At 47.5% G+C, this 16,285-nt stretch overlaps 2 protein-coding genes across 3 annotated transcripts in view; one reads left to right on the forward strand and one right to left on the reverse strand.

Moving 5' to 3' along the window:
- Positions 1 to 1,292, reverse strand: part of Mansc4 (MANSC domain containing 4) — a 13,786-nt gene extending 12,494 nt beyond the window's left edge. The window contains 1 exon segment of the mRNA XM_031383926.1: positions 1,142 to 1,292. The gene's annotated coding sequence lies outside the window, so the exon portion shown is untranslated.
- Positions 1,293 to 2,954: 1,662 nt separating this feature from the next.
- The window catches only part of Klhl42 (kelch like family member 42), a 23,535-nt gene continuing 10,204 nt past the window's right edge, over positions 2,955 to 16,285 (forward strand). Inside the window, exons 1-3 of one of the 2 annotated variants that reach the window (XM_031383925.1) lie at positions 2,959 to 3,477; positions 3,730 to 4,262; positions 14,860 to 15,053. In XM_031383925.1, the coding sequence (XP_031239785.1) occupies positions 3,097 to 3,477; positions 3,730 to 4,262; positions 14,860 to 15,053 (1,108 nt within the window). In that variant the 5' untranslated portion in view covers positions 2,959 to 3,096. Of the gene's footprint in view, positions 4,263 to 14,859; positions 15,054 to 16,285 lie in introns of both variants that reach the window. The other variant, XM_031383924.1, reaches the window with a different exon arrangement.

Raw genomic sequence — 16,285 nt, forward strand, 5'->3', positions numbered from 1 at the left:
AAAAAGAGGCGCAAACTCAGAGCATCAGGAGTCCTCAGCAAGCACTTTGACCTGCCCAGCCACCCCACCAGCCCGACAGTTGGACCTTACCTTATTTATATTCTCTCTTGGGCTGTCTCTGTCTTTCTCCCCTGCCCCTTTTCTCCAGACAGGATTTCTCTGTGTAGTCCTGGCTGGCCTCGAACTAAGGTGGCCTGTCTCTGCCTCCTTGATGCTGTGACTAAAGGTGTTAGTTATTTCTAAAAGGATCTTTTCTGGTTTTGCTGCTGTCATGGAGACCCAGGACCTTGTGTGTGGTGGCTAAATGTTCTACCACCGAGCTGGGAACACCGACCTGAGAGACACCTAAACTTCCCTCACTTTCAACCCCTATGTTTCTGAGACATTGTCTCACAGTGCAGGCGTGGCTAGCCTGTGACTTGTTATGTGGACCAGACTGGCCTTAAACTCAGATCTGACTGCCTCTGCCTCCTAAGTTCTGGAATTAAAGGTGTGTGGCACATGGCTCATTTTGTCAGAGAAGTGTTTTCTTGACTCCAGGTGTATAGTAGATGCACAAATTAAACATTCACTGATAGTAAACAATAAAGAATTTTATTTTGGGGCTGGAGAGATGACTCAGTGGTTAAGAGCAGTTCTAGAGGTCCTGAGTTCAATTCCCAGCAACCACATGGTGGCTCACAGCCATCTGTAATGGAATCTGATGCCCTCTTCTGGAGTGTCTGAAGAGAGTAACTGTGTAATCACATAAAATAAATCTTTTAAAATTTTTATTTTAAACAATTCTTTGAAATGCATAGAATTTTACCATTTATTAAAACAAAAATGATATGTTAATGACATGGATGTGCTTGTTAATTTGCATAACATATTTTTTTAATTAACTTACTTTTTGACAATTTCACACATGTACATAGTATATCTGGAGCATGCTCTCCCCCAATTCCTCCCTGAACACTTCCAGTCAGCATCCCCTTCCTACTTCAGGCCCTCTGTTGGCTTGCTTGCTTCCTTCCTTCCTTTCTCTCTTTCTTTCTTTCTCTTCCTCTTTCTTTTCTTTTTTCTTTTTTGTAACCCTGCCGGAATGCTGACCATCCTTCATGTTGGTTATCTAGTGCAGATCATAGTTCTGTGGACTCACCAGTGTGACCTCCTCTTCTAGTACAGAAGACACATTCCACAGCACTTCTCCCCACCCTCCTGCCCTTACGTTCTTTTAGCCGCTTCTTCCATGTTGTTCCTTGAGCTTGTGGGGACAGGTTGCTATAGAAGTCTGGTTAGGGCTGAACACCCAGTCACTTGTTCTCAGCACTTTGATGAGCTGTCTGCCCACTGCAGACAGATTTCTTGGGCCAAGGCTGATTGAGAGCAGCACTGATCTGTGGATATGAACATAAGTATTCAGAAGGTAACTTGACAACATATCCATTTAGCAAAGCAACAGTAATGAGCTCCTCTAGGGATGTGACTTCCCTGGCTGTAGGCCTTTGAGCAAAAATTATCAGTGTTTAATGATCAATGACAGTTCTACCCACTCAATATGATGAAGCCTTGAAACTATAGTTTAATTACTTTGTAACGAAGGAGTTTATATGTATTTGTCCTTATGCCCAGCTTTCTAGAACACCGTATGGTTTACTAAAATTATAGGATCTTTTAAGATGCCCCATTGTATGGCCAGGGGTCAAAACCTTGTAGGACCAGTGCCCAGTGCTGTCAGGTAACACTTCAGAGTCTAGTCCAGCTGACCTCACTGTGGTAATATGACCAGGGTTGAATTGCCTCTCTAATGAGAATCATTCTCAAAGGTTGGCTTTCTGGTTTGTTTTAAAAGGCAAGAGAATACCAGTTGAAGGCATATCTATGGTCTGGAAACAAAAGCTTCCATTAGTAAAGATTCTAAAGAGCCAGAGACTAAGAGCCTGTTCTTCTGGTGACTCACTGAATCCTGCCTTGTTGCTGATGGAGGCGCAGACAGATCCAGGTCCAGCCTTTTTGAAGTCGGCCCTCCCAGAAGCCCCCAGCCTAATGTCTAATGGTAGCTATGGCACTTTGCCTTGCTGTAGAGTCTAGTAAATCCTTGGCCCCTCACCTGAAACCCTCCTCATACCCCAAACAGTGAGAGTGACAGATGGGGAACGGAAGTGTGCCAGGAATGATTCCATGCCTATCAATCACAGGGCAGTGTCCCAAGTTTCTCAGAGTATCCAAGAAAGCAACAGTATAGCAAGCCCCAGGTCCATGTGTTGTGCCTCTTTCCTGTAGGAAGGCCGGATTCCGCTACAATGTTTTTTTTTTTTTTTTTTGGTTTTTCGAGACAGGGTTTCTCTGTAGCCCTGGCTGTCCTGGAACTCACTCTGTAGACCAGGCTAGCCTCGAACTCAGAAATCCGCCTGCCTCCGCCTCCCAAGTGCTGGGATTAAAGGCGTGCGCCACCACCGCCCGGCTAACAATGTTTTCTGTACTTTGTAGCTCCTTACCTTTGCGTGTATTCTGAGGAATATAATGGCCGACAGCCTCCTCTCTGTGTAGCAGCCGACAGATACAGTAATGCTGGGGAATGCAAGCCGGGGCATCATGCTGGCAGACACTATCGCTCCACTACAGCCTTTGGAGTCCAGCTTTCCAACCAAGCATCCCACCAGGAAACATGGGGAAAATGTTCTTTCCTAACAGCTATGATGGGATGGTGGTCGTGGGGTAGGTGGGGATGAGAGTGGGCAAGTGCTACCCAGAGGGGACGGCCCTGAGGCATCTCAGTGTCCTCTCCATCTACCTGCACGTTTTTTTGCTACTCAGAGACTCTGCTGTCTCTGGTGCTGGGGTCTGAACTCTCTTTGGAGCCCCCTCCATGCCACTGCCTGCCTTCCTATCTGTCTGTCTTGTCCATGGAGTTAATAACTCTTCTAATAAATTCCTTAGCCCCAGTAATCCCTTAGTCCACTCTAGAACCTCCCCGCGGAAAACTCACACAGGGGCTGAGGGGCTGCAGGAAACATCAGAAGATCAAGTACAGTGACTTGTGTGTAGGGGGAGAGCACCGCGAACCGACGTGTTTGTTTGTTTCCTAACAACACCTTGCTGGAGAAATGCACAATGGTTAAGAGTGCTCACTGCTTCTGCGGAGGACGGGAGCTCGGTTTCCGGGTAGGGCAGCTCACAACCGCCCTTACCTCAGGCTGCAGGGTGATCTGCCGCCTTTGGCTTCCTGGCACCTGCCTTCACGCGTACGAACCCACACAGACACACGGATTAAAGACTCAAGAGAGGCCGTTTACTCGGAGGGCGTGTGACGCACCGGCGGGGCTGAGCTCGGGGCCCGCGGCGGCGGAAGGAAGGAAGCGCGAGCGCTGGCCGGGATCGGCAGAGACTGTGCGCCCGGGGGAGGAGCCTGAGCGGCCGGGCAGCGGGCGCTGCGGCCCAGCCATGTCGGCCGAGGAGATGGTGCAGATACGCCTGGAAGACCGCTGCTACCCGGTGAGCAAGAGCAAGCTGATCGAACAGAGCGACTATTTCCGCGCGCTCTACCGCTCCGGCATGCGGGAGGCCGTGCGGCCCGAGGTGGGCCCGGAGGTGCAGCAGCTGCGCGGCCTGAGCGCTCCGGGCCTGCGGCTGGTGCTGGACTTCATCAACGCGGGCGGCGCGCGCGAGGGCTGGGGCCTGAGCGAGGACGAGCTGGCCGAGGCTAGTGTGCTGTCCGAGATGGTGGAGGCCGCGTCCTTTCTGCAGGTCACGGCGCTGCTGCGCTTGCTGCTGTCGCATGTGCGTCTGGGCAACTGCCTGGAGCTGTACCGCCTGGCGCAGGTGTACGGGCTGCCCGACCTGCAGGACGCCTGCCTGCGCTTCATGGTGCTGCGCTTCCACCAGGTGCTGTGTCAGCCGCAATTCCCGCTACTGCTGTCGCCGCCGCAGGCCCCGGGGGACTGTAGCCTGAAGCAGAGGCTGAGGGAGGCCCGCATGCGCGGGACCCCGGTCCTGGTGGCCCTGGGGGACTTCCTCGGGGGACCCCTGGCCCCGCACCCGTATCAGGGGGAACCCCCGTCCATGCTTAGGTACGAGGAGACCACGGAGCGCTGGTTCCCCCTGGCCAACAACCTGCCCCCCGACCTGGTGAACGTCAGGGGCTACGGCTCAGCCATCTTGGACAACTACCTGTTCATCGTGGGTGGTTACAGGATCACCAGCCAGGAGATCTCTGCCGCACACTCCTACAATCCCACCACCAACGAGTGGCTGCAGGTGGCCTCCATGAACCAGAAGCGGTAAGTGCAAGGGGGGTGGGGGGCGTTCTGGGTTCTGCGCCCTTCATTCATTGCCCTGGTGTTTGCTGGCCAGAGGCGATGGCATCTCGCTTAGTGCTTCTGGCCTGTCGCCTCTGGCTGAGTTCCTAGGGAGCCCAGGGCTTGCCAGGAAGAGGACAAGTCGTGTGGTGTGTCAGCTAGCCTCGCGGTCTTCTTTCAGGTGCAGGCCCCAGGTAAGAATGTTTTTTCTGCCTCAGACCTGTTAGCAGAGAATGCTATTGGGAAAGGTGACTGTTGATTTTCCTTCTCTCTCTCTCTTTTTTTTTCCCTTGTCTGACCCGAATTACGGTGACACTAGCAGTAACTGATAACTCCAGCTTCGGGAATTTTTGTTGTTGCTGACAGTGACTTTGGATTCTTCTCGCTTGGGTAGGAGAGAGAGTGTATCCACTCTCCCTAGGATGATGTGAGTGATCAGCCATAGAGGATTCTCATCTCTTACCTTTTCATCCTCACTTTTGTTTCTTATTTCCTTCTAGCAATCATCTTATTTCCTGTCTAGCAATCATCTTTGACCCAAAACTTGAGCCTGGAGCAGTCAGCTACAGGATGGGTGTGACCTTGTCTCTCCGAATCTGTTGTCTGTCTGGGATGCCTCAGACACCCCAATCTGGATGCCTGAGTCCCTTGTGGCTATAGCATTAGCATGCATATATAAACCCTTCATATACATATACACCTCTACATATATACAGTAGCATATATATATATATATATACCCTCCTGCATATGTTCAGGTGGTTTTCCTTTATGTTCCTCAGGCTAGTCTTGAACTCTTTGGGCTTGCAGGTCTGCCACCCTCTGCCTTCCAGCCTTCAGAGAGCTGGGATTTAAAGGTGTACGGTATGGCACTGGCTTTCTACAATAAATAACCTGCTACTTATAATTTCAAATATAAGGCATCTACCATGTCAGTGGTTGAAGGAATGACAAAACCCAACTTGTACTGTTCAATTTCTCCCTCTTACGGCTTGAAGATGCGTTCCTTCCCACCTCACCCATCTTTCCCATCCTTCAAAGTAAGGAAGAGAGTCAGGTGAAGAGAATGAAAGCATTATAGAGAAGCAAATAAAGGAAGAGGAAGGGAGTGAAGGCCGCAGGCCCAAGTGGCCTGGGCTTGTAGAGAGGGCCTGTTGCCATAGCTGCTTGGAAGGCTGAAGCAGGCAGATCCCAAGTTGAAATTCTTCCTGGGCTTTAGAGTGAATTCCAGGCCAGCCTGTATAATGTAGCAAAACCAGAAAGAGTAGGGGAAAGGTGTCTCAGTGGGAGAGTGCTAGCCTGGCAAGTATGAGGCCTCAGACTCAATGCTGGAATCCCAGAAGTAGAAAGGCTGGAGAGATGGCTCAGTGGTTAAGAGCACTGACTGCTCTTCCAAAAGTCCTGAGTTCAAATCCCAGCAGCCACATGGTGGTTCACAACCATCTGTAATGAGAGCTGATGCCCTCTTCTGGGGTATCTGAAGATAGCTACAGTGTACTTACACATAATAATAAATAAATCTTAAAAAAAAGAGAGTAAATAAATCTTAAAAAAAAAGAGAAGCGTAGCCAAAGACAGGACAGGCACTTCGTTCATTCATTCTTTCTTTCTTTCCTTTTCTCTCTTCTCTTCTTCTTTTTGTTTTTTTGAGGCATAGTTTCTCTGTGTAGTCCTGACTGTCTTGATTCTCACTCTGTAGACCAGGCTGGCCTTGAACTCAGAGACTGTCAAAGTTCTGTGTGCCACAACCACCCAGCTTAGGATAGGCTTTTTTTGCCAGACTACCTGATGCCATCCAAGTCCCACTCTGGTCTCTTTCAGGTCCATTACAGGACAAAGGGACCTTTAGGTCAGAGATTATTTGCAGAAACATACCTTGTTCTGATGGCTCAGAGGTTAAGAGCACTTGCTGCTCTTCCATAAGACTGATGTTCAGTGCTCGACATCCATATCTGACACCCCCTTATGCCCTTTATAGGCACTCACATGAATGTGCACACACACAGGCACACAAATAAACAGAAAAATAAATCCTAAAAATCCTGGCAAGCTGAAGTGTGAGAAGCAGAGATGAATGCATTACCCTCTCCCTTCCAGAGGCTAACTGGGGGCGGGCTTGGGTTCATCCAGCCTCCGGCAATAAGACACTTCCATCACTGAGGTGCTACAGTAGTGATCCACCTGTAATCACTAGGCTTAGGTGGCGGAGGCAGGTGGAACTGTAGTCTAGCCTGAGCTAAAGACCTCCTCTGAAAACAAACAGAAACAAAATAATAAAGTTTTTTTTTAGTAGCAAAAGTGTTATTTTAAAATAATTCTTAAGAACTTTAATTGATTCAACACAGGTGGTGTTCAAAGAGGAGGTAGAAGTTTCCAGGCTCTGCCTTACCTTTCCCTGTGTGTATCCAGCTCTGTCCATATGGATTCAGCTTGTCCATCCTCAGCTCCACAGTCCTGACCTCTCACAGGTCTGTCTTTTTAGCTTAGATCCTTAGTGTTTTCCTCAAAATGTTCTTTCTGTGCTCTTTAAATTCAAGTTGTTTTCTAGCTCCTGCCTCATGCATCTGCCTTAGAAACTGTAAAGTGAGTGTGTCTGCCTTAATTACACTGGGACAACCACCTGAAGCATCTTCAGGAAGAGAGGGTGGAGAAGGCACGTTGGTGAAAGCCTGGGGTGGCAAGAGCCTGGGGTGGCAGTCAGGCTTTCTCCTTTTTATGTAGTCTGGATCCTCCATGGTAGAACATGCCACTTACTTTTAGGGTAGGTCTTCCCTTCTCAGTTTATCTGATCTAGAACATTCCTCACAGGCTGCCCAGAGCTTGTCTCTGTAGCTCTAGAAACTGTCATACTGACACTGGTAACCATCACCACATGCCTCTGGATTACTTCATTACAGTGACTGGCTGAGACAATAGAAAAAACAGGAGTTGGGGGAGGAGTTATTTTTGGGACCAAGAATGATGGCTGAGAATACATAGTGGAACAGAGTGGTTAACTCATGGCAGAGAAGAAAAATATTCCTTATGTCCACCCCTCCCCAAGAACCTGATTCCTCCAAGGAGGCCCCAACAGCTAGTTTCCATAGGATGTCATGTGATTCTATCCATAGGCAAGGGCGATGATAAGGCCAGGATCCTCGTGACTCAGCCCTCCCTAAATCGATATGGGGAACAATCCATATGTATCTATACATGCATGTCATAGTTAGGTGTTATAAATGTATGGATACTTACAGAAATATAGGTGTGACTAGCCATTCTCAGTGGGGAGCTATATGTGTATTTTCTCCAGTGAGTGGGGTATATGTACATGTACTCTAAATTTGTTATGGTACTTCATGTTTCTTCTAATTAATGGTTACTGTATATGAATTTTTTGTACTCACAGATGTATATGGATATATTTTTTATTTTATAATAATAAATTTTATTTTGAACTAATAAATTATTTTATTAATTTTTTGAGATGGGGTCTCATGAATTTTTTATATTTACAGATGTGTATTGATATAACTTTTTACCTTATTTTATAATAATGTATTTTATTTTATTAAATTTTATTAATCTTTTTTGAGATAGAGTCTCAGGCATCCCAGGCTGGCCTTGAACTTTCTATATATCTGAGTATGATCTTCCATTTCTTATCCTCCTGCCTCCAACTTATCAGTGCTATATTAGAGACATAGACCAGCACATTGGGTTGTTGTTTGGAGAAAGGGTCTCAAGCTTTAGCCCTAGCTGCCTTTGGACTAGAGGCAAGTCCTCCTGTTTTTTTCAAGCAATAGGATTAAAGGTGTGAGCTAGCTACTTCTGTCTTGTTCATGTTTATGTAGCATTCCAGGCTGTGTTTGGTGGTATGCATTTGTCCCTATAAACAGTACTGTATTGGACATCCTGGTCTATGAGTATGACTGTCTTTGGCACATCTGAGTTAAAATCCAGGTTAAAATCTAGGAATCTTTGAGTGGGCCCTGCAAGGTGTATGCACATTTTATATTTTGGCTGCTGCCCAGTTGCCCATGAAAGACTTGTAATTTTCTCATGAGCAATTTGGATTTTGCCAGTCCCCTCTCTGTCAAGATGAGATGCCCTCCCTACCCCACACAGTGGGCAACTCTTCAGTGTGATGTCCTCATGTCAGAACATCATTCTTTGCAGATGTTTGTTTGTTTGTTTATTTATTTTGGTTTTTGGAGACAGGGTTTCTCTGTGTAGCCCTGGCTGTCCTAGAACTCACTCTGTAGACCAGGCTGGCCTTGAACTCAGAGATCCGCCTGCCTCTGCCTCCCAAGTGCTGGGACTAAAGGCGTGCGCCACCACCGCCCAGCTGCAGATGTTTATTGACTGCATTTTTATAAACAAATTATCTTTGAGACAGGGTTTTTCTGTGTAGCCCTGGCTGTCCTGGAACTCTGTAGATCAGGCTGGCCTTGAACTCAGAAGTCTGCCTGCTTCTGCCTCCCAAGTGCTGGGATTAAGGGTGTGCACCACCACTGCCTGGCTTGGCTTAACTTTTTTAAAAAAAGGTTTATTTATTTTTATTGTTTGTGTTTTGCCTGCATGTATGTGCACCCTGTGTGCAGTACCCACAGGCCCCAGAGGAGGGCACCAGATCCTTTGGAACTGGAGTTCCAGCTGGTTGTGAGCCGTGATCTGGGTGGCTAGGACTCAAATTCAGGTATTCTGCAGCAACAGGCATTGCTCTTAATTGCTGAATCACATTTCTAGCTCCTGCTTTTCATTTTCCAGTTCATATCAGCAGTTTTATATGGCTAGATGTGTACATCTCTGGTGGTTAATACAATATTGGATGGGGTTTCCCATGTTTTTTATTTTTTATTTTTTAAGTGTGGTTCAAAATTGGAGTCTTAAAATGGCAGGGTAGGTGATGTCAGTGTGTTGAGTGTGGGTAGGAGTTGTGGGGACCATGTGATGTTGCATGGGACTCCTTACCCTGGACTACACTGGTTATTCTTTAGTGAAAGTGAGGAGCTGGAGTGGCTGGACATGAGGTATCCCAGGTTTTAAATGTTGGCAATTTATTCTGACTTGGAAAGAAGCAAATCACCAACAATAGGAACCTGGCAGAGCAAACAGACCACGGTACTGGCTATGCAAGCCCCGAGTCCTGGGCTCTGGGTGTGAGTGGCTTCTTGTGAGAAACACCTTTATCTTTTCAGCCGGATTTGCTTCTATGTCCTATAGTGTGTGCAAGTCTCTCTCAGATGAGGATGTGGACATACTCAAAATTTTTACAATTCTGCCTTTTTATGTTTACATGTGAGTCTTTGAAATTTCTTTTCAAGGTATAGTATAAAGTTTTAGGCTTGAAAATGACCATAGTGGTTGGTCAGATGGATCTTAGTCAGTTATAGGCCGTTGGTTGGTCAGATGGATCTTAGTCGGTTATAGGCCGTTGGTTGGTCAGATGGATCTTAGTCGGTTAAAGGCCGTTGCTGCCAAGCCTGATGAACTGGATCTAAGTCCTAGGACCCACTTGGTAGAAGAAAACTGATTCTGCAAGTTGTCCTTTGGCCTTTCATGTGTGCTGTGGCCTGTGTATATGTTCACACACATAAATAACTGTAATTTTAGAAAAGAAAATACTGTTCAAGTACCAGCATTTTTTTTTTTTGAGGCCCTTTTTCAGGTGTACAACACCGGTTCATTGTCTGAACACAGATTTTACTCTTGACATGTTAAAGCTTGTATGACCACAAAATTCCCTTTCCTTCCCACCTTAATTAGGAATGGCTTGCAGGAACTGGCCACTGACTGCAGGCGTCCTTTGTAAATTTTTAAAAAATTTTTAAGATTGTCTCTAGGGTCTTCCTCAGCCCCGGGCTTCTGCTCTGAAAGTGAAGCCCTGTGGGTCCTGTTTGTGTAAGAATGCAGCAAGGCCAGAGAGGCTCACCGACAGCTATCTGCTGGCAGAGGAGCCTGAATTGGGAACACTTTGAGAGGTTTTACCCTTGGCTGCAGAGCCCACACAGCTAGGCACCAGGCAAGGAGGGAAAATGGCAGGCCTGTTTTAACCTCCACAGTTGGATTCTGACCAACAGTTGAAATTGCTTTTGATTTTTGCTTTCTGACTTTCTCACAGGTGGTTGTAGGAGCCACAATGAGTGTTTCTGTTTTCCAACTTTTCCCATCTCTGCCCTGGTCCCCAGCAGAGGTCACTACAGCTGAGGAAGGGGAAGGAAGGACAGGGGGACTGGATGGGCCTGGGAGAGAGCTTTGTGTTTCACAATGACAGAATTGTCTGTAGCAAGCCACTGTTGCGTTTTTGTTTCTGAAACTGTTTCTGGGTCAGGTCTTGTGGTTACTTTGTTATTACTCTCCAGCATCTCTGTGAGGTTGGTCTCATTACTGATCCCATTTCCCCAGTCAGTTTAGTTCTTTTTTACACAAAGGGCCAATCTCAGCTCTGGTGTCACCCTCCTCGCTGTGGTTTGCATAACTGTCAGTCTCTGGACAGGTATTTAGAAAGGTCACATCATTTAGTTTTTGATTTTTGAAAAAGGGTTTCTCTGTGTAGCCCTGGCTGTCCTGGGACTCATTCTGTAGTCCAGGCTGGCCTCAAACTCACAGAGATCCTGCTGCCTCTGCCTCCCAAGTGCTGAGATCAAAGGCATGTGTCACTACTGCCCAACGATAGATCACGTAGTTTTTTTGTTTTGTTTTGTTTTTGTTTTTTCCCCCCTGTGGCTTCTCTCTCTTTTTTTATTTTTTTTATTAGATATTTTCTTTATTTACATGTCATATGATTTCTCCTTTCCCAGTTTCCCCTCCAAAAAACAAACAAACAAACAAACACAACAAGAACAAACCCCTGTTGCCTCCCCCTTCCCCATGCTTGCCACCCCACCCTCTCCCACTTATTGGCCCTGGCATTCCCCTACACTGGGGCACAGAACCTTCACAGGGCCAAGGGCCTCTCCTCCTATTGATGATTGACTTTACAATCCTCTACTATACACATGCTGCCAGAACAATCAGTCCTACCATGTATAGTCCTTGTTTGGTGGTTGAGTCCCTGGGAGCTCTGAGGGTAAAGAAGAAGGAAGACCAAAATGTGGACATTTCATTCCTTCTTAAAAGGGGGAACAAAATACCCATGGAAGGAGTAGCAGAGACTAACTATGGAGCAGAGACTGAAGGAAGGACAAGCTAGCCTAATATAGCTATCTCCTGAGAGGCTCTGACAGTACCTGATCATGTAGTTTTAAGTGTGTGTTTGAGTCAGGGGCTTCTGTACAGCTGGGCCTGGCTTGCTATGAACTCTAAGAGCCTCCTCTCTCAGCCTTCCCATCAACCCCTGCCTCTCCTTTGAGAATTGAACCTGGTGCCTCAGGCCGAGCCCATGTTCTATAGCCATTGGGCTTTGCATTTCTTCCCAAGGGAAAGGGAAATTAAATTGCAGCCATGCCTAATTTGCGTCTCTTGCTTTTTTACTTACTGGGAGTAAATCATATACAGATACAAAATGAAGGCTTATTTGGTATTACAATTACCTTTCTTCCTGAAAATGGTATGTCAGGGGTCAATGTGAAGGAAGAAAAGATAATTGTGAAGTAATTGATGGCTCAGACGCACATTCACTGCTCCTGAGCTGACGAGTATGAGCTGCTTTAAGAAGTTGGAAGTGAACTGTCAGGGACTTGTAGATGAGAGCACAGACTGAAGAATTCTGGAGGCTGTTTGTGCTGTGGTGAGAAGCCAGTCCTCCTGGAGCTAAGAAAGTGGGGCTCAGGACTGGAGAGAGGGCTCAGTTGACTGCTGCTGAGCCTGAAAACATGAGTCCACCCCTGGGACTCATGTGACTGAAGAACAGAAGTGTCCTCTGACTTCTTCTCTACACTATAGCATGTACACCCCTGTATACATGTAGATGCATAGACATACACATATACACACAGAGAGATGCAATAAATAAGTTTAAAAAACAGAGAGGGGCTGGAGAGGTGGTTCAGTGGTAAAGGGCAGGTACTGCTGTTCCAGAGGACCTGAGTCAGTTCCTAGCACTCACTCTCGTGGTTCATAGTCTTGTGGACACCTGCACACACCTGCACACACCCCTATATGCACACAGTTAAAGAAATAAAATCTTATAAACACTACCAAGTCTCCTCCTCCCCCTAGAGCAGACTGTGCTCAACTCTATTTGAGAGGTAGAGAAACTGAGACAGATCTACTGAGCTTCAGTTCCAAGTCACCCAGCTGGTCAACAGTGGAGTTTAGATTTCTCTGTACGAGCCTGGAGTTAGAGCCCTCTAAATTTAGCAATCGGTTTGTTTTCAGGTGGCTAGCCCATCTGCAAGCAAACCTAACATTAATAAACGTTTCTCTTGATGAGAGCTTGTGCTTACTGGGCTTGGAGGGATGGAATTGTTTACTTAGCTGCCTGTCCTCAGTTTCAGAAAAAGACCTCTTACCTGTTTGCCTAAGAGCATGCAGGATGAATTGCACACACTGTTTTGATACTGCAGAATTTACTATCTGTGTATCCACCCATGGGAAGTGAAACCACCCTGAGCTGGTTAAGATCTAGAGCTTGTTTGCGGACATTACTTCCTCTGGTTCACCAGATCTGCACACGCATAGAGGGCATCATGGTTGGATGTTAAGGACCATTGGCAGTGGGGAGAGTAAGCAGCATGAATCAAGGACCGCCCAGGTGGTGCCACCAGGGCGAGATCTGTCTGCATGGCTGGATGGATTTAATGGCCTTGAGGCTCTGGATGGAGAAGCTGGGCTCGCCCTCGCATTTGGAAAACAAAACGGAAGAGTTCACATGCACCCGAGCACCTGTGAAGAGCTTTACCTTCTTAGTGCTCTTCCTCACTGGACCTAAGACCCTCCTCCCCCACCTCCACACTTCTGCCCTTGTCTTTTCTACAATGTAATTCTTCCTGGGGCAGTCCTTTTTGGAGGTAGACACAAAGGCCACTCCCGGCACCTTCACTTCACAAGGCAGAAAAGTTTGGGCCAAGAATATTCTTGCTTATGTGTTTAGCTACTGGGGTGAAATTCCCCTGTGTTAGAGATGAGGACTTGAAATGGACGGGCTGTCCTGCTGAGGACCTGGGGCTGAGCCAGCTGATGCATGCATGACCTTTGTGCTGTAAGTGGGTTGTGAACATGCCTGTTGTGTGTCTCTGCAGAGGAGTGGGGACACCCTCAAAACAACCAGCTGTTTCTTAGCTAGTATCTAAAGCTGATGACAACACATTTATCCATAATTAGTTCATCTTAGCTATCCTCACTTTTATGTGGCATCTGAGTGTATAAACCGCCTTCCAGTGAGCTGTATCCTTTATATCTGTGTCTGTATACTCAGAGCCTCCTCTCTGAGGAAAAATGACTTACCCATTCTGTGAGGAGAAAGCCAAGGAGTGAGCCTGTGCTCTCTCTTCTAAAGACTTATTTTAAAAGTATTTACCACATCTGTATGATGGTATGGCACAGGTATGCCAGTGTCTGAAGAAGTCAGAAGAGTGAATCAGATTCCCTGGAGCTGGAGTTACAGGAGGTCGAAAGCTGCCTTGTATGTGCTGGGAACTGAACTTGGGTCCTGTGCCAGAGTGGCTAGTGGTCTTAACCAACCAGTCCTGCTTTCTTTCCTGTTTATAGTGGTCTTTTAGCATTGGTGGGTTGCAATCTGAACTGTCCCTGTCCTCTCTGCCTTTTCCCTACCTCCCTGCCCCCTCACCCCCCACGCTTTGGGGCACAAGTCTTAAGTCTTGGGAACGTCTTAACTTCTTCCTCAGCTGGTGAGGATGTTCAGTGAGGCTATGGATCATTTAGAATATGGGTCTCTTGGCGAGGCGTGATGGGTGGGATTTGAAAGCCACACCTGGCTGCTTCCTTCTGTCTCTGTGCCTCCCGCTCCACTATGATGTGACAGCCTCCTGCCCCTGCCACTGAGAACTGCTCCTCAAGCGCTCCCTGCCATGATAGGCTCAAATCCTTTGAAGCTGTGTGCCAGACATTCTTCTGTGAGGTGTTTCTGTCAGATTTGGGGACCACAGTGATGTGAATGTAGTGGCTATGGCCATGGATCGGTTCCAGGTCCGAACTTAAAAATGTCATGGGCTGCACATCACTCCAGCATCCTCATGCCTTTTAATTCATCTCAAACTGCATGTAACAGAACAGAACACATGTGTTCTGTAGATAGTTATTGCAGCCTCATCTAAGGGGGATGGATGTCTAAGACAGATGCAAAATTACATTTACATTTGGGTCTGAAGCTACTGGCTAGATCCAGGCATGACATCTTCGGATGAGGAAAACTGAGTTCAGTGTAGAACAGGAGGCCTGTTCCTGGCCTCAGGTCCACAAGCAAGATTGTTCCTTGTCATCAAGAGCTGCTCTTTGTAGTTGCTTATGTCTGTGGATTCCCGTTCCAGCCCAGCAGAGTGTGGAGTTCAGGGAACCAGAGTAATGTCTGAGAAGTCACTGCTGCGGTCACCAGGCAGAATGGCTCTGACTAGAACACTTCACAACACTTTCTGCTGGAGAGCTTCCTCCCATGCCACAGCCAGAACTGACCTCGAGGTCTGTGTGTTTCTTTCAGATCTAACTTCAAACTTGTGGCCGTCAATTCGAAGCTTTATGCCATCGGTGGGCAGGCTGTTTCTAATGTGGAGTGCTACAATCCCGAGCAAGATGCGTGGAATTTTGTGGCTCCCCTGCCAAACCCTCTGGCTGAGTTCTCTGCCTGCGAGTGCAAGGGGAAGATTTATGTCATTGGTGGATATACCACCCGAGGTGAGTGAGTGGCTGTCCACTGCTTTTGCATAAGCCCAAGCAGCCTGGCGGGGGGAGGAGGGCAGGGGGGGCGGCGGGGGGAGGGTGTTGGCGCAGGACTGGCCAGAAGAAGTGAGTGAGTGTGATGTCATGCATCAGATGTTATATACTTTCCTTTCTTAAAGATGTGAGCCCTGAAGCAGGATGGGCTAGGAAGGGAGGACCTTTGATGACCTCATTTGAGCATGGACATTATTCACATGGAAGAGGGAATTGGGAATCATGAAGGATTATGAAGGTTCTTTGTGCTTCTAGAAACCCAACCTTATGGTCAGCACCTGGAGCCTGTCCATACTGGAGATTCAGATCACAGCTTGGAAAAGAAGGGTTAAACTAAGTGCTCTTCTCCCCTCAAGAGTTAAAGCCAACCACCAGTGCCATGCCAGAGCTAAGTCCGGCTTTTGCTTTACCAGATAGAGACCCTGAAGCCCAGCTCTGGGGGCCAGTTCCTGTGTCCCATGGGGTGGAAGGGTGTGAGCACAAGAGAATTCTTTAGACCAGATGGTAACACCTGTGCAGCATGTTTGCCGTCTGCACGCACACATCTGTGTGGTGGACATTTTATAGGAGTAGTGTGGAAAATAGACAGTCTCCAAAATCAGTGCTGCTGTGCATAGCAGAGAGATCCCAGGCATCAGGGTAGAGAGCATCGTGGCTGTGTGAGGGAATGTTGCTGGGTGCAGGGAAGAGCTTATCTTCCTTTCGCTTTGCCTCCTTTGAGGAGGCTGCCACCAAGTGGTCTCTTGGCCAAGGCATTTACTTCTGTGGTGCATCTGGTGTGCAGAGCCCACAGCTGAAGGAGAGGAATAACTGGACTCGTGGAGTTGCTGGTGTGTTTGGCATGGGCACACTCCTTCATGGTGTGATGGGGCAGACAGAGCTCTCCAGCCCTGCAGATCACTGCATGAGGGAGACTCTGGGTCCGCAAGTGAACACATGAAACTGTAAATGTCAGACACCAATATACCATTCAGATAGGTGGCCCATAACTGGGTGTGATTGTGCATGCCTGTGATACTAGCACTGGGGAGGTACAGGGAACAGGACCAATACTTTAAGGCCAGCCTGGGAGATGGTAGAGGAAGAGAGAAAGCTCTCAGCGGGGTGCTCTTCACCTCTTCATTCTCTGTCTGGTGGCTTCCTCAGGCATGTCTGCCTGTCTTCATGTGGCTCCTCCTGTGCACCCTGTGAGT

This window comes from Mastomys coucha, unplaced genomic scaffold, assembly GCF_008632895.1.
Source record: "Mastomys coucha isolate ucsf_1 unplaced genomic scaffold, UCSF_Mcou_1 pScaffold20, whole genome shotgun sequence".
Taxonomy (NCBI): domain Eukaryota; kingdom Metazoa; phylum Chordata; class Mammalia; order Rodentia; family Muridae; genus Mastomys; species Mastomys coucha.